Source organism: Mauremys reevesii, linkage group 1 (assembly GCF_016161935.1).
Source record: "Mauremys reevesii isolate NIE-2019 linkage group 1, ASM1616193v1, whole genome shotgun sequence".
Classification (NCBI taxonomy): Eukaryota; Metazoa; Chordata; order Testudines; family Geoemydidae; genus Mauremys; species Mauremys reevesii.
Window position 1 is genome coordinate 99,330,582 of NC_052623.1, and position 24,659 is coordinate 99,355,240.

At 40.7% G+C, this 24,659-nt stretch overlaps 1 protein-coding gene across 1 annotated transcript in view; it reads left to right on the forward strand.

Moving 5' to 3' along the window:
- GPR180 (G protein-coupled receptor 180) overlaps positions 1-24,659 on the forward strand; it is a 30,595-nt gene that overhangs the window by 1,383 nt on the left and 4,553 nt on the right. Inside the window, exons 2-6 of the mRNA XM_039516514.1 lie at positions 3,547-3,705; positions 8,924-9,124; positions 16,038-16,218; positions 17,204-17,253; positions 23,356-23,513. Of these exons, the coding sequence (XP_039372448.1) occupies positions 3,547-3,705; positions 8,924-9,124; positions 16,038-16,218; positions 17,204-17,253; positions 23,356-23,513 (749 nt within the window). The remainder of the gene's footprint in view (positions 1-3,546; positions 3,706-8,923; positions 9,125-16,037; positions 16,219-17,203; positions 17,254-23,355; positions 23,514-24,659) is intronic.

Consider the following 24,659-nt stretch of genomic DNA (forward strand, 5'->3'; position numbering starts at 1 on the left):
TAGGTTATCAGTTATACAAATTGTTTTATAACATTATTATTAATGTCTTTTTATTCAGACACACGTTTATGAAAGGTCTAATTATGCAGACAAATAATTATTAGCCTGTACCATAGACATGCATAGTGCTTTACAGATGTCTAAGACCTATCCCTGTCACCAAGTTCGTACCATCTGAGACCTCTATCCTGCAACCGACTCTATGTGGTGAACCCCTGCTCCTGTGTAGAGCCCCATTGAATTCAATGGGAGTCAACTTGCTCAGAGCCAGTTGCTGGATTAGTGCCTGAATTAGATACGAGTGTAAGAGATAATACACAAGAGGTGGAGAAGAGGTGAGAGTCTTTAGAGTTTAAAAGCAAAACAATGCCGACATAAGTTTGAAGACATTTATATCTTTGCTATTTATATTGTATTGACTTACTCTGACTAGAATTCTTGATTCTAAGAATTTTTTCTTTTAAGAATGGGGTGTATTATATTTAATGTAAAGACCACATGATGGTGTGGAATAAATGGATTTATTGGCATGAGTTGGGGATATCTGATTTAGTCACAAGTGATGAATTATTGAGTGATGCAAGTTATCCTCAAACAAATAAAACTTTTTCACCAGGCCATATTTTTGCCGTGTATATCTACACACACCTCATGTTACTGACTATCTTCTAGAAGTTCTTCTTAAAAAAAAAAATTGGTGCTGTCTTGTATTCCTCCATCTTATATTTAAGTATCTTAGTTCTCATCAGTTCTACTCTACAGCAGCTGATAAAATAATTGTGATTTTAAAGGTTAGTATGTCAAGCCCTTCCAGTTTTAGAATCAAGTGCTACATTCCATAGGGAAGATTGGAATCTGTTCTTTCTAGCCCAAAGGATCTTTAACCAGTCACTAGTACAAAACTGAATAGAACAATTCCTGGACCTTGGACAGATGTAAATTGGGAGGAAAGGGGGAGACAACTATCTGGAAGGCTTTTTTTTTTAGTTGTTTAAAGTACAGTTATAACATAAATGTATGTTTATGTTAATGAGGCCAGAGTTAGGATTTTGTGCAAGTTGAGATCATGAGAATGGTGTTCAATGGAGACTTGTTGGCTGGGCTTGCAAACTTTTTGTCTTCAATTTGGTAGCCTGTCTGTCTAATGTAATAACTTTTAAACACCACATGCAATCAGTTCCAAAATTTCAGGGAATGTTCTAGGCATCAATGGCCATTACTCCCTGCAGTTTCCCTGCCAGCTCTTTAGCACAGCCACCACCTCAAACACCTCTGCAGTTGGCAGTAGAACAAACAGGTTGATGGCACCCTTTAACACCTTCCAGCATAACAGTACCCCATCTTGTCTCTGCCTGCCCTCCCAGGAGAGTGCAACATGTTGACACCCTGGGTAACTTAGCACTGAGACAGAAAGAAGAGTTGCGGGGAGGGGCCAGGGAGACATGCACACAGCCCCTGGTGTGGGAGGGGGAATGAGGGTTACAGAGAGTCTCTTCCTGTGAGGGGTATGGAGGGCATGGGGAAGTGGAAATTGGGGTGCACTCAGAGCTCCTGAGTGTAGGGTATGGGATAGGAGAATGGGGATCCATCCTGGTATGGGAGGAGGTGAGATTGGAGGGTACACTGAGACCCGGTCAGGAGGGAGATGTGAGGGAGTTGCAGGGTGCCCCTGAAACAAAGGGGAATGGGAGGATAGCCCACAGGGAGCATGTGGAGGGGTGGAATAAGGAAGCATGCATTCCACTCCTGGTGTGTACAGTAAGCTTGATCTACGGATGGTACAAAGTGTGCGACTTCCTAGTTAACCTCAATGACTGTATGACTAGTCAGTAGGTATGCTAAAAAGGTTGGCTGGAGCTAGAGGAAATCACTTCCTTCAGCTTGTCTGTAGGGGGCTGAAATTTGAAGGAGCTTGACAAATGGAAAATTACCAACAGCAGAACAAAGCACCCAGGTGTTGTGTTAGGACAGACAAACTTGAGAGATTATCAGAGCCACTCAGGAACTTTGAGTAGGCGAGAAAGGAAGAGATGTGTATATATATTCATAGCAGGGGGTGGTTGAGTTAGTTGCAGGACCAACCAAGGTCAGAGCAAGATGACCAAGAAGGAGGCTTGGTAATTGGGAAGGCAAGGCGGCAAGCTGTGTCTTGCAGCAGAGGAACCCTGGACAGCACCAGAGGACTCAGATCCCAGCCCAAAGAATGATCTGAGGTGGTCAGAAAACCAAGGCAGGGAACTTGAAGAATTGTACTTGAAGAAATGTACTTGAAGAATTAATCTGTGGACCCCAGAAGTGCTGGAGTTCTGGGAGAGAAGCTACAAGGGAGACTGAGGGGTCAGTACTGGTCCTTGGGCCTGGGTAATTCGACTGTGATGTCTCAGCTCTCTGGAGAGGGTGTGATATAGGAACTGCCCCTCAAGAGTATGACTGGGGATTCCAGACCAGGGGCAGTGACTGGACCATGCTTATGCTCTGGTGAACTAAAGCACACATGGCCTAATGAAGTGAGCCCCCTTACAGTAGTCTGGAGAGTGACCAAGAGTGGTCCATCTGGATCTGTGACATGCATTAAAAAGGTACTGCTATAGCTGTCTAGGTACTTCTCAAGGTTTCCTCCCCCACTCAACTTTAGAGTACAAATGTGGGGACCTGCATGGACACTTCTAAGCTTAATTTACTAGCTTAGTTCTGGTAACACTGCCACCAGCCAGAAGTCAGTGTCTGGCACACTCCCTGTCCCCCCAAAACCTTCCCTGGGGAACACAGATCCAAACCCCTTAGATCTTAACACAAGGAGAAATTAACCATCCCCCCTCCTTTTCCCCCAGACTTTCCCCTCCCTGGGTTGTCTTGAGAGGCTTCACACAGATCCAAACTCCTTGGATCTTAAAACAAAGAGGAATTAACCATCCCCCCTCCTTATCCCCCCCACCGATCCCTAGTGAGTTCAGACCCAATCTCCTTGGGTCTTAAAACAAGGAAAAAAATCAATCAGGTTCTTAAAAAGAAAGCTTTTAATTAAAGAAAAAGAAAAGGTAAAAATTATCTCTGTAAAATCAGGATGGAAAATGCTTTACAGGGTACTTAAATTATATAGCCAGAGAAACCCCCTCTAGCCTCAGGTTCAAAGTTACAGCAAACAGAGGTAAAAATCCTTCCAGCAAAAGAAACATTTACAGGTTGAGAAAACAAACATAAGACTAACACGCCTTCCTGGCTAGGTACTTACACATTTGAAACATGAGACTGATTCCGAAAGATTTGGAGAGCCTGGATTGACGTCTGGTCCCTCTCAGTCCCGAGAACGAACAACCCCCAAACAAAGAACACAAAACAAAGACTTCCCTCCACCAAGATTTGAAAGTATCTTGTCCCCTTATTGGTCCTCTGGTCAGGTGTCAGCCAGGTTTACTGAGCTTCTTAACCCTTTACAGGTAAAAGAGATATTAACCCTTAACTATCTGTTTATGACAGTACTCTAACATTTTTATTTGTGAGATCCACATAAGTCATGTAGTTGATTTTTTTTTTTTAAATATCAAGGTGACCATGCTGTTCTGTATATCAGAATCAACAATGTAGCAGCAGCTGTTGAAAAAGAGGCCAGACTTCACCTTTTTCAAGCACAGGAATGGCTAAAGCTGCAGGACAGCACCCAGGATCACAGCTGTGGAGAGAAACTGTCCAAAGCTCAGCTGACAAGTGAGTTTATTCTTTTTAAACCTTGAAGTCAGCGTTCTTTTAACTATGTATTTTTGATAAATTCATGGTCTCATTGAAATCAGTAAGATTTTTATCAACTTACGTGAAACCAGCATGGTCCCATCAGTATTTTTTTGTTTAATTACAAAGAGATGTAGTTGGTTTGCTTGTGTCTTTTTTGGAGGATTTTTTATTTTACAAATGATGTCTCCTTAAACAGCTGGGATATTAATATTCCTTGACAAACCAAGTAGTGAAACATTTTAAGATATGTAATTTTATATCAAGTCTCATTCTAACCCAATGCTTTCATTTGCTTAGAATTTTGAAAAATACTAGTATTTGGCTGAAATTTTCCATATGTAGGCTCAGCCTGGAGATTATTCCCATTTCACGATAGTGTAAGATTGTTATTGAGTGTGCAGAAAATCTTAACAGAAGACCTTAACAAAGTGCAGTCTCCAAGCCAGTTTGCAGAATAAAATCACTATGATGTATAAATTTTGGGGGACCTGGGAGTAAGGGCAGGAATCAGTTCTTCAAATGCACAGTTGTGTGTGAGGGGGTGTTATTCTCTTTGTTGGAACAGGAGAAAACAGGTTTTATGAACAAATAATTGCAATAAACTTCACTAATTATAAATACATTTAAGAAATGTTAAGAGGTTTCAGTCATAGTAAGAAGTGCTTATTTGTAAGGTGAGTATAATGTGGTGTTAGAGAGTAAGTCATCCATAAGGGTAGGATTTTATCTGAACCTCCCCCCTCCATGTTTTCTTTCACACCTCCTCCTACAATAATTTTACCATTTCTCATGTCCTTTTGTAAGTTTCATCTCTCTAAAATTAATTCAAGGCTGAATTGTGCTGTCTTAGGGTGACCAGACGTCCCGATAAAATCAGGACCGTCCCGATATTTAGGTCTTTGTCCCGTGTCCCGACCGATCTTTGGTCGGGACGCAATTTGTCCTGATATTTCGTTCCACCAGCAGCACTCGGCACCCCTCCCGCCACTCCGCCCCCTAGGTGTCCCAATATTTTCTCCCTCTCATCTGGTCACCGTATGCTGTCTCATTCCACAAAGTTTGTTTAATATTAATTTCCTTTTACCATTTAATTCTGCTATTCATCATTGAATCTCTAATTCAAGTGTTGTTAATATTTAAGTTGATAATTATACCAGCATAGAATATGCATGCTGTGTTGTATTTTGTTTCTAGAAGAATAATGCAATTTTGTTAAGAGGTTCTTTTCCCCATTCCTGTAGAAAATGGCATTGTTCAAAGACAGGAAAACAAAATTAAAAGGCCAGTGCCACTTTTATGGAAGCATGAATCTGGCAGCCTTTGATATACAAAACATTGAAGACCCTCATAAAATTCAGTTTCAAAGAAGTGTTAATCAAGATAATGCTTAATTTGTGTACTGATCTAAGTAAAAAAAAAAAGTGCAAATCGTAGAACAGCCAAACAATAAAGCGTTCAATAGCTCTGATTAATTATTTAATTGAAAGATACAGATACTAAAAGCATTATTTTGTACCATTTATTGAGTGTAACATTAGACATTCTAATTGAAGCAAGCATAAAGTTTCCTTTTCAAATTAAGCAGATATTAGAGACTTCATTCATCAGTATCTTACGTGAATGCAGCTCTATTTTCATATGTTTCCCTTAGGCAACCAAGAGACCACAATTTATAGGGTAAATAAGTGACCTCTTGGCATGTTGTCAGAATTGAACCTTAACACAATCTGACTGTGGAGCTGCTTCTAAGGCTACCATGTTCTGAAAACAGTTGCCTTTGTATCAGCTGTTGCCATTACCTATGCTTGGTTGATGGGACAAGGATAACACTAGAATAATACATGCTTAAAAGAGCTACGCGACACAAATTGCATTTATTACATGTGGTGGTGTTAGTTCAGTATATGGTCCCCCGTGGAACTCAGTGCTGGTTGCTTCAATGGAACCTGGAATGTGTTTCTTCCTGAATCCAACTTTTGATCAATTTAAGCCTTGAAGGATAAGGGAAAATAGGCCTTTAAACTATGTCCCAGGTACAGTAATTTAATTATAGCTATTCATAGTAGGTTTCATAAAGGGAATTAGACTCTCTAAGTTGTTTGTCTCAAATATCCTGGGGCAGTGTGTACTACAGGGTTTTTTTGTGTAATTTAAGATTTATTTATTTTTAATTCGCAAGTTTGCTTGTCTTCCAACTTAAACTGTTCTCTTTGTATTTTGTGAAAGGGTAGCAAGGTACCTCTATACTCTTAATTAGTTTATAAATTTGTCACGTCTTTCATTTCTCCTTTTCCATCTAGTCATTGTCTTTTTAATTCATAATAGGGATTTCACCCCACATTGCTAGTTGTTTAGTCATCTTTTCATTGCTAGTTTGTCTCCAAAATATCTTCAGAGAACAAATACTAATTGCTTTGTAGCACTGAACGCTTGAGAAGAGATCCCACAAAAATAATTCAAGTATAGAACAAGAACCTTGTATTTCAACAATAATCTGTATTTCTGTCAGACCAGTAAAACTCTCAACACAAGTGATTTTTTTCTCCCCCTTTGTACCCAGTCACAATATTCTTGTCAAGGAAAAGAAATAGGTGGAATAAAAACAATTGCATGTACAACACAAAGAGGCTGTTTAGGAGCAGTTAATGAAAATATTGCTTCAGTGTGGCTATGATTATTAACTGAAATGTTAGCTACATAAGGTAAGTCCCTTTTAGGGGACAGAGTCAGCTTAGGCACCTGACTTTTCATTCATGATTTACACAGGTAACTCAAAAAGAACAGGAGTACTTGTGGCACCTTAGAGATTAACAAATTTATTTCAGCATGAGCTTTCGTGAGCTACAGCTCACTTCTTCGGATGCATAGAATGGAACACACAGACAGGAGATATTTATACATACAGAGAACGTGAAAAGGTGGAAGTATACATACCAACAGGAAAAGTCTAATCAATTGAGATGAGCTATCATCAGCAGGAGAAAAAAAAACAGGTAACTCAGTAATGCTCTAGTTGCCCCTATTTCCATTTTTCTCTGTTCCCTTTTAGTCTTGCTTCCCCACCCCAAACTCCAGCCCATCTACAAGTTGCATTCAACAGAATCTGCAGGAAACCCACAAAGATGAATACCAGGTATATATAACTTTTTCACAAGAGGCATATTGTAGAGTTCTTCTAAATAACTTAATACCAGAAAACTGCCAAGAAGTTGCTCAGTGGTATCAACATCTTTGCATTACAGTACAGTAATCTAAAGACTTGTGACTCAGAAAGTTCTAGTGATCATTGACACTCCTGCCACTGTTCTTTTCAGATGTAATGGTTCAGGGCCAAACTGAGCTTCCTAATCTCTTTTGTATCTTTTTTTTAAGTGTAGTGCAATTGGAAAGCAGCTACATTTTTAGAGAAAATGGTCTCATTCCTCAGATGCAGTTCCACCTGCTGAGTGAAACCCACTCCTCCCTTAGCGTAGGAGAAAGGGAAGGAGGTGCCGAAGTAGACAGTACTGCACTAGGTCTTCAGAATTTACAGCCACTGGCTGTGGATAGAGTGCTGTCAAGGGCTTTTTTTCATCCCCCAGCCAGCCCAAGATTAGAGACGCTAAAAGATGGATGAGAGTGTGTGCTCCAAACACTTCCTAAATTGCATCAAGTTTAAACTCAGCAAAAATGAAGATTTAGCCCAGAGTCTTTCTTCATACAGTTTTATAGTATGCTTCAAAGTAGAGACCGTTCATTTTTGGAGTTTAGTTATAGTGTAAAGAAATGTAATTGATGATCTAGAATTAAATAGGTACATGACCCGGGAACTCCTTAGTGCCAAATGGCGAAGGGCACAAGTGCTTAGGGTTGTACAGGGATCCACTGCGTAATAGTTCCCCGATGGTTGGCATGTAAGGTGTATACTGAGAGCCAGTTGCCCACTGGTTGTCGTCATAATTGCAAAATGTATGAACAGATAATATTTAAAGAGCTATGTATACTGAAATGTATGTCCTTAAGGTCTTGGAGTTAAGGCAGGTCACCAGAAGATGACACCTCTTGGAAATGTTCTCTTCAGACAGGAGATAACAAATGCTTATCTCCCTGTCTGGCTGTTTGTATATTTGCATACTAAGCCAGGTGCAAATTAAGAGATTGTGAAATCTGAGGAGGGAAGGAGGGAGAGAGAGAAAATAAAAAGAAACTATGGGGGACGAAACAAACAGCAGGGAAGTGTCCTCTTCATGAGTAAAGACAAAGGATTGGTCTGATATATCTGGGAATGCAAAGAGACTCACCCAATCCTTCAGGTAGGAGGCAAACTGACTGTGTCCATCTCATGAAATAAGGGTAACAGCCAGTCTGGCTGAAAAGCACTGCAAGGTTTTTTGTTGAGTAATACAATGCAAGATATGAGAGTATCTTCTTAATTAAATCTAGGCTCTAGAATGCATGTTGGATTTTATTTTATATATAACCATTTGTCTCCAATAATAATTATTGTTACTACTTGAATTTCCAGGGTTTGTTAAATAAAAGTTTATACTTAATTTCATATAAATATAACTTAGTGCTGTGTGTTAAGCAAAGCAGTGATCTGAGGTGGAACTGGCAAGCTGGGATGTATTGTTTCTTTGGAAATAGTAAATCTCTGAACGCTGTGAGCGTCCAGCGGACTAGAGGCTGGACACTCCATGGAGATGCTTAGACCAGTGATTCTCAAACTTTTGTACTGGCAACCCCTTTCACATAGCAAGCCTCTGTGTGCGACCTCCCCCCCCCGATAAATTAAAAATACTTTTTTATATATTTAACACTATTCTAAATGCTGGAGGTTTGGGGTGGAGGCTGACAGTTCGTGACCCTCCCATGTAATAACCTCGTGACCCCCTGAGGGGTCCTGACCCCCACTTTTAGAACCCCTTGCTTAGACGGTTCAAGGGTTGGGATGTGCAAATTGCTAACCACATCAGGGCCTGCAAAACCTTAAGCGGGGGGTGCCTGTGTTGCCCACTGTCAGTGGAGTTGGGGAGCTGACCCTTGGTAGACACAGAGAAAGCTTCCTCATGCTAAGTGCAGGTAGTAGCGAGGTGCCTCTCAACCCTGGGTTCCCCTGGGAAGCATCACAGTGTATTACATCTCAGAAGATTTAATAGTTTGCAGAAGAGTTAGTACATTAAATGCTTACTTCATTCTTTGTTTCTTTTTAAAGTGCCTATGAACCTCACAGAGCAAAATCTGACAGTGACCCAGATTCCATATCCAGAAACGTGGTATGTGTTTTATGTAGACAAGTTTACCTGCGAGGAGAATTATGAAAATTCTGAATCCGAGGATATTCAATTTGAAATGGTGTTACTAAACCCAGATGCAGAAGGGAATCCATTAGATCACTTTAGCGCAGGGGAATCGGGTAAGATTTTTTTCTTGAAATTAGATCAATAAGATAAGGATCTGATCATCAAATAAATTGGTCTTCTCTGTGTTTTTAAAAGTGTGTATTTGGAGAAATGGATGGCTAAGCCTTTCACTTTTAGGAAAATACTTCCTCAGAGAGTAGGTAATCCGGATGAATTTGTCTAACACTAGCCTTTCTAGATCTTTAACCTAATTATCAAACTCTGGTCTAATCAGAGAAATAGACTAATTTAAAGGGGTAACATCAAACAGTCAGCTTGTCCAGTGTTTATCTTGAAACAACTGGGATCTGCTACGACATATTGAAGTTTTATGTTGCTGCAGTACAAAGTAGTTGTATTGTAATCCAATGTGGGTCTTTTAGAAGTGGTAAAAAAAAAAAAAAGATTTATTTAATGTTTATCTTCAAAGTGCTTTATATACCATGAATTCTCAGCTCCCCAAAATGGGATGGCCTTGGTTTAAGAGAGTACTTCACTTGTTACATTCTTATTTGTTGCATATTTAACAGTCCAGATAATCTAATTCACCATATACTTTATTCATTTGACAAGGTTAGTTCTTTAGGTGCATTTATGGGTTTTATCTCTTAGTGTCAAGGATAGAACTGTCCTAGAATTAAGAGGTTCAAAATAAAGATTAAAGCTTTTTGAAAATTTGGGGGAGCTTTATTGCTTGTTTGGTTTTGAACTTCTCACCAACAATGTAGATTGCAGGAACAAGTGAAACATCAGGCTAGCACTAAAATCAATAAAATGTTGCATTACGTTCTATAATGGGTACCTTTGGGCTTGGACTCAGAATCATTCTATATAGATTTCTTTCATTGTACCCTATTAATATTTTCATAATACTAATATGGTATGGAATTTAGTGTATTAAATTTGTGGTATTGTTTGTCGATTGTTTGTTTGGCTGCCTTGTGACAAATCATCATGGTTGGCCTATTGTCAACTTAAACTTGATCTCATTTCTCCCCATACACACACCCATCACGCAGGCTCAAAACCTCATTGTCATCTTTGACTCCTCTTTTCCCCCTGATACTTCTTCCTCATATCCAGGCTGTCACCAGATCATGTCAGTTCTTCCTGTAAACCACTTCACTTCAAAAATCTATACTCTCTCTCTACCTCTAGAATGCACTTGTCCAAACCTTAGTCCTCTTCTCCCTGCTTCTTGTTTTAGTCACCTTCAATCTGTCCAAAGCGCTGCTGCTAAATCTGTACTTCACAGATCTCTCTGTGGCATTTGGCTCTTCATATCCATTTATAGGCTTATTCTTGCCTTTCACATTAAGGCTTGTAGTGTTGAAGGAGCCTAAGTGGGAATTGAGCATGGAATTCCCTTGGGCTTCTTCTGCATCTGCCAACTTATATCCCCTAAAGTGTTCCCATTACCATTTGCACTCTGTGTGTGCTTGTAAAGCCTCATTCCTGCCTCCTGTTTTTGTATCCTTCATCCACTTTGTCTTCATGCCTTATTCCAGGCCTTCCATCCTTTATATTTGGAATTTGCTCCCTCCTTCTTGTGCATTGTACACCTGATCTATATGCAGTTTTTGTATTGATATAACATCTGGGTAAAAAAAAAAATCACACCCTTAATCAAAAGAATCATATCAATACAACCCTCCCCCGCCCCTGAGTGGATGCAGTTATATTGGTACAAAGAAGCTATATTGGCTAAGGCGCAATTAGTGTCTTAAGTGTGCACACTGGGGGGGCTGTACCACTGAACTAGACCAATATAGTTACAGCAGCGCAACTTATATTTAGACAAGTCCATGCTATCTGCACTAAATCCCTCTTTAGAAATACTGTGACTCCTTCCAAGAATTAGACATGAGTGTGTATAGAAACTATACATATGCAAAATACCTGCACTACAGGCTGAAACTTCAGCCCTCATTGTGTATGTTTGAATTGGATTGTCTGAGTAATTTAGACTGTAACTCACTGGAGGAGGAACAATGTCTTCATCTGTTTGTACAGCAGTCAACTTGCTGTTGCTACCCAGTAAGAAATCAGCCCTAAGAGAACTGTTTGATCAAATCTGACACCTTTGCCAATAAAATAGCCTAGGTATAGACTAATTCCCTTAGTCATTTATTTAGTCCTAGTCTTCTCCTTCTCTTCTTCGGCTGTCCCTCAATGCAAGGATGATGTCTGCCAAGGGGGTTCATTGGTGGGTTTTTAGGTGGCTGAGGAGCCCAATTCGTGCCCTGCAGATTTTCCCAGAGCAGTGACAGGTGTGATGTTGGAGGAGACAGTTGTTGGCTATACTGTTGTGTCCTTTCTGTCCTCCTTTGTCTCAGGAGCATGTCTGTTCTCAAAGTGAGCTGTGAGTCGGTATATGGTGTGGCGCCACTGTGTTCTGTTCCATGACAAGTCCTCCCAGTTTGTTGGGTTGATGCCTCCCTTTTAAGGTGTACTTTAAGTATGTCTTTTGCCGCCCTCCATAAGCCCTTCTTCCCTGACTTCACTGAGAGAAGAGTACTTGCTTTGGGAAGCGAGTGTCAGGCATACGTACGGAATTGGTGTTTCATAACCTTCGCTTCTCCACTGCTGATGTTGGCTACAGAGAGAATGCTGATGTTACTGCATTGGGTCTTCCCAGCTGATCCTGATAATCCATCTGAGGCAGCATTGCTGGAACCACTCCAGCCATTTGAGATGTTCTCTGTAGGTTACCCAGGTCTCATACCCTTAGAAAAGGGTGGGGATGACAACTTCCTTGTAAACCAAGATCTTGGTGCCTATTTGTAGATCCCTATAATTGAAAACTCATTTGAGTAGTCTTCCAAAGGATATGCTGGCACAGCAGATCCTTTATTCAATTTCTGTGTCAATGCTGGCTGTTTGGGAGAGGTGGCTGCCTAGATATGGGAAATAGTCCACATTTTCCAGAGGTTCTCCACCAATGGTGAATGTAAGAACGGCCATACTGGGTCAGACCAAAGGTCCATCTAGCCCAGTATCCTGTCTTCCGACCCTGACCAATGCCAGGTTCCCCAGAGGGAACGAACAGAACAGGTAAATCATCAAGTGATCCATCCCCTGTTGCCCATTCCCAGCTTCTGGCAAACAGAGGCTAAGGACACCATCCCTACACATCCTGGCTAATAGCCTTTGATGGACGTATCCTCCATGAACTTATCTAGTCTTGACCTTAACAACATTCTCTGGCAAGGAGTTCCACGGGTTGTATGAAAAAATACTTCCTTTAGTTTCTTTTCTGCTGCCTATTTGTGGAGTACGAAGAGAAGTTTGTGCAGGTGAGGGCTGGTAGAGTGCCTTGGTTTTCCTAATATTGAGAGAGACACCTAAGCTGTGATTGGCATCTGCAAAAAGATTTAGGGTGTTTTGCAGGTTGGCCTCAGTGTGTGCAAGAGTGACACAGTCATCTGCATACTGAAGGTCAGTGATGCTAGTTCTCATGATCTTAAATTTTGTTTGGAGATGTTGGAGATAGAGGAGTTGGCCATCTATATGATACTCAATCCTGATTCCATCAGGAAGGGGGTCACACATGAGAATCAAGATCATGGCAAGGTAAATGGAAAAGAGTGTTGGAGCAATGACACAGCCCTGCTTGACACCAGTGTGAATGATGAATGGTTTGATCTTTGAGCCGTTGCACAGAATGGTGGCAGTCATCCTGTCATGGAGTAGTCTGATGATGGAAATGAATTTCTGTGGACAGCCAAATCTACATAGCACCTTCCATAGGCATCACAATTAATAGAGTCAAAGGCCTTGGTTAGGTGGATGAATGCCATGAACATTCCTGGTGTTGCTCTTTGCACTTTTCCTGAATCTGTCATGTCACAAAGATCATGTCAGTTGTGCCTCAGGATGGCCTGAAGCCACACTGTGATTCGGGGAGGAGTTCCTTGGCAAGGGGGAAGAGGCAGTTTAGTAGGATCTGGGCAAGGATCTTCCCTGCGATGCAGATGAGGGCAGTACCTCTGTAATTCTCGTACAAAGATTTTTTCCCCTTTTTTGAATATTGTAACAATGTTGACGTTCTTAAAATCAGATGGAATTTCTTCGCAGGTCCAGGTTTTGTCGAGGATTTGGCAAAGTTTGTACTGGAGCATTGTTCCACCAGCTTTAAAAATCTCAGCTGGGATGCTGTCTGGACCTGATGCCTTGTGATTTTTTTAATTTTTTTTTGTCTGGGTGATGGCACGCTGGACTTCCTCAGAAGATGGAGGATCAGCAAGGTGTTGCATTGCTGAGCGTTGTGGAATAAACTTGATAGTGTCTTCAGAGACCGTGGATTCGCAGTTTAGTAGGCTCTCAAAGTGCTTCTTCCAGCATTGTTTAATGGTTGCATTGTCCTTGAGGAGAGTGGAGCCATCCTGGGAACATAAGGGGGTTGGGCCTTTGGAGGTTGGCCCATATATAGCTTTTGTTGCTTTGAAAGAAAGCTTCTCATGTCATCCTGATCTACGGAACCCTGGATCTCAGAGGTCTTGTTTTTGATGTCATATAGCCTCCTTTGGACTTCAGCTTTGAGCAAGAGACAGTCCTAGTAATTTTTTAAGAAATATACAAGATTTATGGTAGAAATCCAGAATGCACTGTATGAACTTTCTGTCAATGAAATTTCAGTTAAGTATGTCTAAATCATCAAGGACAGAATAAAGCAAAGATTCCCCCTATAGCTAGGGCCCCAGCTTCTAAAGCCATACAATTATGGCAGTCCCATCTTTCATTAAAAAAATGCAAATTTCCAGCCTTCAAGTTTACAAAGAAAAGCTTGAAAAAGTGACCCAAGCATAGCAGATGCCTTAGATATCTCAGTGAAGGGTTAACTCCAGGGCCCACTGCCTTGGGAGGCCCCACCAACACAACCCTAACAGGAGAGTATGTTACAGAAAAAGAAGAGTGCAGTGAGCCTGGCATGCCTTCCCACGCCCTCCTACTTAGCCCAGCAGCTGAGCTAAGTACTGGTTGTCCTCTTGCTACTCCCAGAGCCGGGGGAGAGAGTGTTGGGAGTGGGGAAGGGGCCCTGTGCACCTGCCTCTGAGAGAAGGGGAACCCCCATGCCGTGGTGTTTCTAGGGTTCCTGGTTGCATTAATCCAACCTGTGAATCAGTTTGTATGAAATTTTCAATTTCAGTGGAGCTATTTATGCAGTAAGGAGCAGCTCAGTGCAAGTAAAAGTGGTAGAATCTGGTACAATATACATATTTTCCCTATAAAATAAAGAACTATGAAGAAAGAAGAGAAATGGATAATCTAGATGGGAGAAACAGAAGGGTCTATTTAAATAAGGCTCATAATGAATATCTCCTTATTAGCTTCTTAACAATTGAGGTTTAAGGAGACTATAGTTCCATCCACCCTGTGTGTGTCCATCATTGATCACCTTCAATCTTAATCTCTAGCAAATGTTCATACTTCATCCAACACAGATTCCCTTCCTTAGTTAATAGACATGGAACACTTATGCTTGTTCTAGATTTCCTATCCCATTTAACTAGCTGGTTGGAAATTCTGTGACAGAACGATTTTCCATCAGAGAATACAGATTGTTGAAATCAAAATGTTCTGTGGAGATGGTCCAGTTTCAACAGAAGTCTGATAGAAAGCAGGTAGATTTTCACTGGACTCATGTCGGTTTCCTGCCAGCTCACCCATCCAGCTCATTGGCAGCCTGCCTGTCTTGCTGTGTCGAAACCAAGAGCCTGATTTCCCCCTGACTGGTTCCCAAGCTTGAGGCTCCTTAGCAGCTTGGGCTCCCAGGGTCTGTGGCTCCAGGGCAGCCATCCCGGCGAACTGCCCCTTAGCCAGGGACCCCAGGGCTTTCCTTTTCACTGAGAATTGTGAAACTTTTGGGTTTCATTCCAAATTGGAACAAAACCAGATTTCAGAATATCAAAAGCTTCCCCAGAATGGAATTACCTTTCTTCACACAGCTCTGCCTTTAACTTCTCTGTTGGACACAGGTGCTATCTGGGCTAACCATACTTCATTTTTATGTGGTGTAAGAGTGACACCCAGTGGTTAGACAGGCTTACCTCAAATGTGTATTGGATGTCTCTCATCTCAGATCCTCTCTTTGAAAGTTTAAACTTTAACCTATTTATTGTAGATGTTCCTGACTACCCATTGAGCTAGGCAATTGTTTACTTTATAGGTAGGAGGGATTAGATTTTTATTGGTAAATATTGGTAAATCTCGACTTCACTATAGACACACATGACAAAAAAAAATCCAGCAATGATAATAGAAATTTACAGATAGGCAAAGTAAGAAAAAATTGGCTGAGAATGTATTAGCATTTGATTTAAGGATATTTACTTTGTATGTTTTGACATGTGCTGCTGACAATTTGTGTTTAATGGTTGTAAAGATTTAACTTTTTGAATCTTAACTGTCATTAAATAATTGTCTGACCCTCCCAATAATTTTGTGCAACTGTGAAAATTTAAATTGGTAAACATAAAAAAGGCTTAAAAGTTAACATCAATGTTATCTGTTAAAGTTATTTTAAAAAAAAAATCTAATTCTGCCAAGCCTATTTTTAGGAAACTATTTAAGATTTTTCCAGTAATTCTTATATATGTTTGGATATTTTTAAAGGTAAATTGTTTACAGAATGCCTCTTTATATTCAAGATAGGTATTTTTGCTGGACAAAGACTTACAGGTCAAATAACGACCAGCCACCTTAAAGAACTAAACTGACACACGAAGATTTTTTTTCTTCTATTACTGTGTGGGAAGGATAAAAGAAAGTAGTTGAATGCTAATCCATCTCTACTATTACTTTTGTGTTACTATGTAGTAACAACAACATAACTTACTCTTACTACAAGACAAGCAATATTATCTTAGGTAGTACTTTTTATGTGCCATAATTCACTTTATTAAACTGCATTTCTTCTCTTCCCAGGATTACATGAATTCTTTTTCCTACTTGTCCTAGCATACTTTGTAGCTGCTTGCATATATGCTCAATCACTATGGCAAACTCTTAAGAAAGGAGGACCTATGCATACTGTCTTAAAGGTGCTATCAACAGTATTATTGTTTCAGGCTGGCTCAGCATTTGCCAACTACCTGCATTTCTCAAGGTAACTTTACTTGTCTTTCCATTTTCAAATTCCCTTAAATGAGGAAGGAGACAGCTGTAGAGATCAGTATGGCTAAAAGTAATGATGGTCATGACCTGTGTTCCCTCTTAGCTGTGTGGTTGGGTGGTTGTCCAGGAGTGATTCAAGTGCCACACACTTGACTAGCAGAGCCATGCACATCCAGCAGCATGTGTTCAGGTGCCCCTTCCCCCCGCTGCTTTGCTGCCACATTGCTCCTTCAGCTGCTCCTGGGACCCTCCTGCTGGTTGTGCAGAGTGGGAGCGGGGAGGGGAGTGCTGATGTCAGGGTGTTCCTCTCACCCCACCCCTGTACGCCATCTCCACAGAGCAAAGGAGAGGGGACAGCCTGGCTCAGGACTCTGAGCAGGAGAGAGCTGCTGTAGTCTGAGGTCTGAATTTGCCTTCCAGGCAGTGCGTGAGTGCCTTAAAGAGACAGCGCATGGCATCTCTCAGAAACTTCCCCAGCAGCCAACACACACACTGTCTCTTTCACAGTCACCTCCCAACACATACTTGCATTATTGTTGTTGTTACATCTTGGTACTTTCTGCAATGCACACATATTCTCTGTAATTTTATTCTTTCAAAGTGTTATTTTAGTTTTTTGACTGGTCTATGCATTTCATAATTTTTATTTCTCCTACACTTAAATTTAATTCTTTGAGTAGTGAGTTCTAAAATGCCTAACCTGTCTTGGCTGGAGTAATTATTCCTATGGTAACCTTTTAAAAAATATATATATCTAGGTTTTTCATTTCAGCTGGTGGCACACATCCGCACATACCTTGGTACACATAACAAAATTTATCTGCACGTGGATGGAAAAAACTAGAGGGAACATTGGTCATAACAAAACTTGTAGGGTTGACTTGTTACAACTATGCAGTTACTTAGCTGTATCTCTAAGAAGGAAGAGATATTTAATACTGACTAATTTAGACCATTTATCTCCTGTTTTTTATTAGTTATGCTAAAGATGGAATAGGGGCACCTTTTATGGGAAGTCTGGCGGAATGTGAGTATGCATAAGAAAACTTACTTTGTTCAACATGTTTATGCAGAGTAATGTAGAGAAATAATCTGTTAAAGCATATTAACCAATGCTAACATTTAGAGCCAGATTCTGATCTCAGGTATATATATCACTACTTCATTTTAAATATATGAAATGCAACTATTTCTTTGAAAATAGTGGCTTTTTTCTGGGTATTTTTAAGAGTTATGTAATTAAGGTGTGACTTTAAGAATGCCCTAAAACCTAACCTTACTATCATTTAAACATATACCTTTTAGTCACACAAATATTCCCATTTAAGTCAAGGGGACTATCATATGAATAAGGTTATCCACATGCTGAAGCATTTTACTGAATCAAATTGTTAGTATGTGTTTTCTTGAGTACTAATGCATTTTAAAAATTTATATCCATTTTATGGAAGCTGCACGTCTATATATAGAATTGATTTTAAATGGAAAATGATGTATTTTATGTTACAAGCATTTTAACATTAGAGCTGTGCCAAAAATTACCCTAAGACTCAGTATTAGCACAAAGCAGTTTTCTTGATTTCATCCAGCTTTGCTGAATGTCTAACTGGAACCAAAACACCCTAGAGTGTCCTGTCCCAACATGCACTAGTTATGTATAATCTTGACTGGTTTCTTCACAGGCTGCCGCTGCTTTGATTGTTCTGAAGTTCTGGTTAGAAATATAGAGGGTTTTTTTTTCCCCAAGATAATACATTGCCTTTCTACTTGACTGAAACTTTCCAAGAAACTGGCACTCAGGTGTAACATGCAGTGTAAGAACTTAAATAGCAAAGTAGGTCCTCACAAGTTGTCACAAATCCTGTCTTGCTGTTCTGGACTTCCACAGACCTCTGGCAGCTGAATTGGATGTCCTTTGGAATGCTTTTGGGAGCTCTAGTGCAGCCCATGATCCGGTGCTCACTTTACTCAATGACACCTACTGGCTGGAGGAGTAAACCTACCTAACCATAGGTAGATACAACAGACAAGAGAGGAACTCCACCAGTGAGGCTCAGTGGCAAAAGCTAGATGAGAAGCTCTGACCTCCCATCTACCACCCATTTGTTTAATATAAATCCCAGCACCTTCCTCATTCTACGGTGCAGGCTCTGGACCTTACTGAGGGGCTCCCTCCTCCCTTGGTTTTCACACCTCAACTGCTAGAACAGGGCCTCATCCTCCCTGATTGATCTAACCTCGTTATCTCTAGCTTGCTTCTTGCTTGCTTATATTTACCTGCCCCTGGAAATTTCCACTCTTGCATCCGACGAAGTGGGCATTCACCCACGAAAGCTCATGCTGCAAAACGTCTGTTAGTCTATAAGGTGCCACAGGATTCTTTGCTGCTTTTACAGAACCAGACTAACACGGCTACCTCTCTGATACCTAACAGCTAGTAAGTGTCGGACATTTTTAAGTAAGTGAGACTACTTGTATTACTGACTGATCACCTGTGGGAGTAAGGATCATAATCTGGCCTTTAGGAAGGAAATCATACATACTTTATTAGTAAGTGATTATGTTTGCTGAAAACTGAATAAAAGATTTGAAGTTGTGTGATGAAATGATGCAAATATAATTTTAGGCTCATGTCACCTTCTTAGAATATTAACACTTACTAGTACACGCCTGGTAAAGTAGAACCCATAGTTTTGTCGCCAGGGGTCTGTAATCAGATTATTTTATCTGGATATAAATGTGTTCAGGCTGAAGGTTTAGAACTTGTAAAGGTTTTATACTGGATCCCACTTTCTGACCCATTCAGTGACCAGCTGTTGATCGGGTTGTCATTAAGTTATGGAAATTTCTGTAAATAAAGTTCCATTTCATTAAACAGCAGGAGATTCAATTTCTATGCAAAATAAAGGAGTCTTTGATTATTGCACTACTTTGGTAAGTGTGATTGTTTACAAATCAATGTGTATGAAAGTGTGTGTTTTTTAGCTTTAAGGGTGACAGATATTTTCTTCTCTGCAACTAAGACATGGCATATAATTTTGTACACTGTCTCTCATCAGCCAACAGAAACAGTATCCAGGGAGTCCATAATACTTGCAGTTGGAATTAACAGCCTCTTGGTGGCAGCTGGCCCCACAGTAACTTACATTAATTCTTCGTTTTGGACAGTTGAACTAGTGAATCTGCACTGACTGTGCATCAGCCATGTGATTAAATCCTTTCTTTGGCCTCCAGAGGTGGGGTTAGATTGAGTATATGAACCTACTCCAAACTTCTTTGCTGAGGCCACTGCTGTGCACTTTCCTGTATAAGTTGGGTTGCTATGTACTGTGGTTTTAGATTCTTTCCTTGGGGTAGTATTTACAGTGCAGCCCCCATCAGATCTTCATATCCTCTTAATTCAAGGGGGTAGCTTGTTCTCCTTGCTTTAAGAATAGTTTAATTTAAAAGGTGTTTTGGCTCTGAGACTTTTCCTCCCTATTCCTTTCTTTGTATGGTAATAGTTTCCAAAGGAAGCAGTAGGGCCGAATGACAGGATAGAAATATGGAAGATTTCTTACTGATGCAACCACAGCTCTGAGGGATGGATAATACCAAGTGTAGGTTGCAGGAGTGCAACAATCTCTTCTAGCTGTTACTGCTCTCAAAGCAGATTTTTATTTTTTATGTAAAGGGTGATATCCTGGCTATACTGAAATCAGTGGCAAAACTCACGTTGACTTCAGTAGGGCCAGGATTTCACTCCAGATCTCTGGTTCTGACGCTATCCCAATATCTTTCTGCAACGTCTCTTGCAACCTAAGGGCCTGCTTCTACAACAGTTTAAGCATGCAACTTCACTCACATGAATAGTTCCATTGACTTCAAGCACTGTGAGCAGTCAGCAGATCCTTTTAAGTTTAGGCAGCTTCTGAACAGGGCCGACGAGAGTGGGGGAAGCCAGTACAAATTACTGGGGCCCGGTGGTCCAGAAGGGGGCCCAGGGCCTGGCTTCATCGGCCCTGTTTAGCCAGTCCGTCCTTGCTGGGGAGCCTGAAAAAAAAATGTTCACCAGGGCCCGAACCCGCTCTCAGCGGCCCTGCTTCTGAATGTGAGACTCAGTGATTTTTTTTTTCTGGATCTTGAGCAGCCTGATGAGAGAAATGGATGATGAAGAAAGCAGGTACATTTCATACCAGCTGAGCCTGTGCATGGCTCTGTACTGAACTTTGGTACTACTGTGGGATAGACGTTTTAAAAATCTCGTCAAACAGTAAGATAACCTTATTGGTCTCAACAAGTTATCAAAGGGGACAAAAATAATGATTTTATCCAAGAATCCACTTAATCTGTTTCCTTTTTTCCACAATTCAGTAAGACACATTGAGCTACCAGGAGAGCGTATTCAGATTTGAGTCTGGTATTCCACACGCACAAATGCCACAGAACATTTCACAATTTCTACCTCTGAGCTGTGATTAAAAGAGAATCTGTTTGTCCATAGCTTGTTAGTAGGGAAGAGGTTATCTTTAAGAAGGATAGAATAGTCACTTTTCTTATTCTTCTAGATTTTTCAGACTGTTTTGTTTTCAGTCATCTTCCTGTTTTTTATTTTTGTCTGCCATGACAGATGAATCCCATATCTACAGCCAAATACTGATGGCATAATGAAGTTGATAATGCCACTCTACAGAATAGCTGTCAGAGCTTGTTCCTGAAGCAGTTGACTAGTACGGTAGCCTTGATTTCAAATAACCAAAATCATTCATCCTGCCTCCTCACCTACAAGTCTGGGAAGCTAATAGTATTTTGCTCAAATAAATGTGGTTTTATGATTTTAAAGATAGAACTTAGTACATCTTTATTATGGCCTGAAAATAATTTTTAAATAAACCAAACGAGCACTCCAAACACCAGAATTGTTAAGGGTCAATAAACTACCTTTAATGCCATATAAATATCAGGGGCAGAATCTTGGGTCTTAATTAACATTCATGTTTTGCTAATATTGCTAAACATCAAGGAAATATTCTGACCACCATTTAACATAAATATAATCCCTTGATTGGGTATATAGCCCATAACATTTTGAAGACTTTTTTTAATGTGCAAAAAGTACTTAAATTTGTCTGTGATACAGAAATAATGCCTAAAAACGTTGTAAAGTTCAAAGTTTGTTTGTCTCGGAGTCTTCCATGACAAGTTTACTCAGTTTATTAAAACTAGAGAGTTAATTGATCTAGCAAAGCTACACCAGCACTGTCAGAAACTCAATCCAAGAGCTGCAAGTCAAGCAGTGTTCTTTCTGGGTGGTTCGTTTAGTGCTGGTAGTAATAAATGTGTGACTGGAGTATAGTTAGTAATCCATCTTCCTCTCCCCTAGCAGTAGCACCCCTGGAAGGCTAATAGGAGTTAAAGGTTGTTAAAGGAAAAAAATTCCCTTCACTGTAGTAAGCAGGTATGACAGCACACAAGGATCAGAGTTGCTGATTAAGAAGGTGCTTGTACACATAGCCATCAGGTGGGGCCAAGCAGGGGCAAAAATATGGACAACCTCCCACAGTGAAAGTAGTAAAAAGAAAGTTTATTTAAATTCCAAAGTTAAACCAGTTAAGCAAGGACTAACACTCCAAATTAAGTGTTGGTCAGGGTTAGTCACAAGCCAAGTTAGGAAACCCCAGTCAGTCTTTGGTTATTCTGTAAACAACTCAGAAACAAAAATTTCTCAAGTTTTTCCTCAGGTTTTCATTTTCCACACTGAGGCCTGGACACAACTTTCCCACTCACCAGCTGGTCAAGCCACTTATAAAATGAGCCATTTCACCAGCCAGTAGAACAGGGTTTCTCAAACAGGGGTCGCCGCTTCTGTAGGGAAAGCCCTGGCGGGCCGGGACGGTGTGTTTACCTGCCCCGTCCGCAGGTCCGGCCGATCACGGCTCCCACTGGCCGCAGATCGCTGCTCCGGGCCAATGGGAGCCGCTGGAAGCGGCGCGGGCCAAGGGACGTACTAGCCGCCGCTTCCAGCAACTCCCATTGGCCCGAAGCAGCGATCTGCGGCCAGTGGGAGCCGTGATCGGCCGGACCTGCGGATGGGGCAGGTAAACACACCGGCCCGGCCCTCCAGGGGCTTTTCCTACAGAAGCGGCGACCCCTGTTTGAGAAACCCTGAAATAGAAGACCTCAGACCTTGCAAGTCCAGTTTCCTCTGACTCTGGAAAGACTGTCTGCTGTTTCCATAGAGAAGCCCCTTCTGAGAACATGTCTGCTCCGCCTTTGTTATCTGCTTGGTTACGTACTATAGCTGGAGCCCCCTCCCTGCCCCCACCGGGTTTGACCTTGGCAGTAGGTGCTGAAGGATAGGTTCTTTTCATTTCCTGTCTCCAGGGCCAACCACTCACCCCTTTCTGCCCTGGCCCAGTATGGGGTTTGTAAACTTCATCACAGTGCCATGGGACATAGTAATTTTCCAATCATACCTGCATTTTAAATATGAATGGTCAGAGTTTGTCCTCACTTCCACCAGTGAATTGGAATCCGTATTTAGAGAGTAGAATTTGTCCTCTATGTGGTTTTTTTTGTTCAGGTTGATGTATTGTTCCTTAAGAAAGATACAGCTTAACTTAAAGAAATTACACTGCAGGAATCTGATCTTGGAAACAAAAGTCCTGCTGGGTAAATAAGGCAACCCATTCTAATACATTTTGTATTTGCAGGGTAAAGACACACTTAGTAATTGATATGTAGACTTCAGTTTTAGTTTCCTGACCTTACAAACAGATTCATGAAGGTGGATGCTTGAGCCTGGGCTTAGTCTCTTGTCTTCAGTGGGATTCTGCGTGTATATAATCATCTGCCTGCTTGGAGCTAATTGCAGGATTGGGACCTTAATAAGGGAGTGTTGATAATGATGTAATTCAGAATTGATTAAATAAAATTTCACATAGAGAATTATCCACAGCATGAAAAACATATATTCAGATAGTCTCAATGTCTATAGTGTTGAATTAAGAGTGAAAATTATATTGAGACATGTCGATTTTACAGTAGCTGATTTACCATACAGTTGCCACTATACTGTGTTTTTTCTGCTAGAGAAAGGAATTGCCATTATGTTGTTGTGACTACATTAACTTTCTTTGATTCCCACTAGTGTGTGACATAGTCTGTCAGATACAAATGCTGTACCTATTGCTGAGTTTGTGTATGGGTTGGATGATAGGCAGAATGAAGAAATCTCAAAGCAGACCCCTTCAGTGGGATTCCACTCCAGCGTCCACTGGCATTGCTGTAGTAGTTGTTGTAACCCAGGTTTGTATTTGTGTTGACTTTTCTTGCTGTACTGTACACAAACTAGGTAGTACTGTTACCTGAGCAGCTGCTACTACTAACTTTGGAAGAAGTATATTGATAACTATGACAGAACTGGGAACATCCCATTTCAATATTTTATGACTTTGGTGAACGAACATCAAGACCTTCAATCCTTTTTAAACACTTGAGTAGATAAAATAACAAAAAAGCAAGAGTATGTAACAGGTGATAACACATCCACTATCGTTTACTGCTTAGCGTCCTCAATTCAGGATCCTGAGATATCTAGTGGTCTTTCAGATCCATCTAGGAGAATTCTTGAGCTGTTTGGATGCAGAATTGGTCCTGCAAATATAAAAATGGTCTAGGACATATACTGAGATGAGTTGAATTAATGTAATTAAATAAAGTCAATTTAGAGTAGCAAATAAATCATTAACATTATAGTAAATTTTATCTTATTGGGGTGCCTAAAAAGTAATTAAAAATAGAGAAGAAAGAATCTGAGAAGCACAGAGAAGTGGAGGAGCAGAGAAAAACTAGAGACAGTAATGAAGGAAAGTAATGTTGCCAGCATATGGCTGCTGGTATTGGAAGGGAGCCAGAAGTGGACTGGCACAAGATTTTTGGTCATCCTTGTAACTAGTACTAGTCCCAAACAGAAATTAAATGGGGCCTTGGAACTCTTTTAATAGTAGTTGATGTTCCCTGCTATGCTAAGTATGAGCCTGAACCAAAGTCCACAGAAATCAATTGGGAGTCTTCCCTTTGGTTTCAATGGACTGTGGCTCAGGCCCTAAGTCACAGAAGAAGGTGCTGGAGAGAGCATACTAATTCAGGTAGGAAGGGGTATCAGTTTTTGAGAGCTAGTGCCTATGGGCCTAATTCTGCTCCTATTAAAGTCAATTGGCAAAACTCCCACTTTAGTGGAAGCAGGACTGTGGTTTTCCCATCAGGTTCCTCTCAAAGGAGAAAATGGAATTTAGCTGCAGTCTTGCTGCTCTAGGTCACTACATTATTTGACATTTTAAATGCGTGAATTTTTCAAAAAATGAGGGAAGTCAGGAATCAGACTCCTTCCCTGCTAACAGACGCGTCAGTTGTACTTAATGTGTTTATTGGTGGTGCCAAAGGAACAGTTCC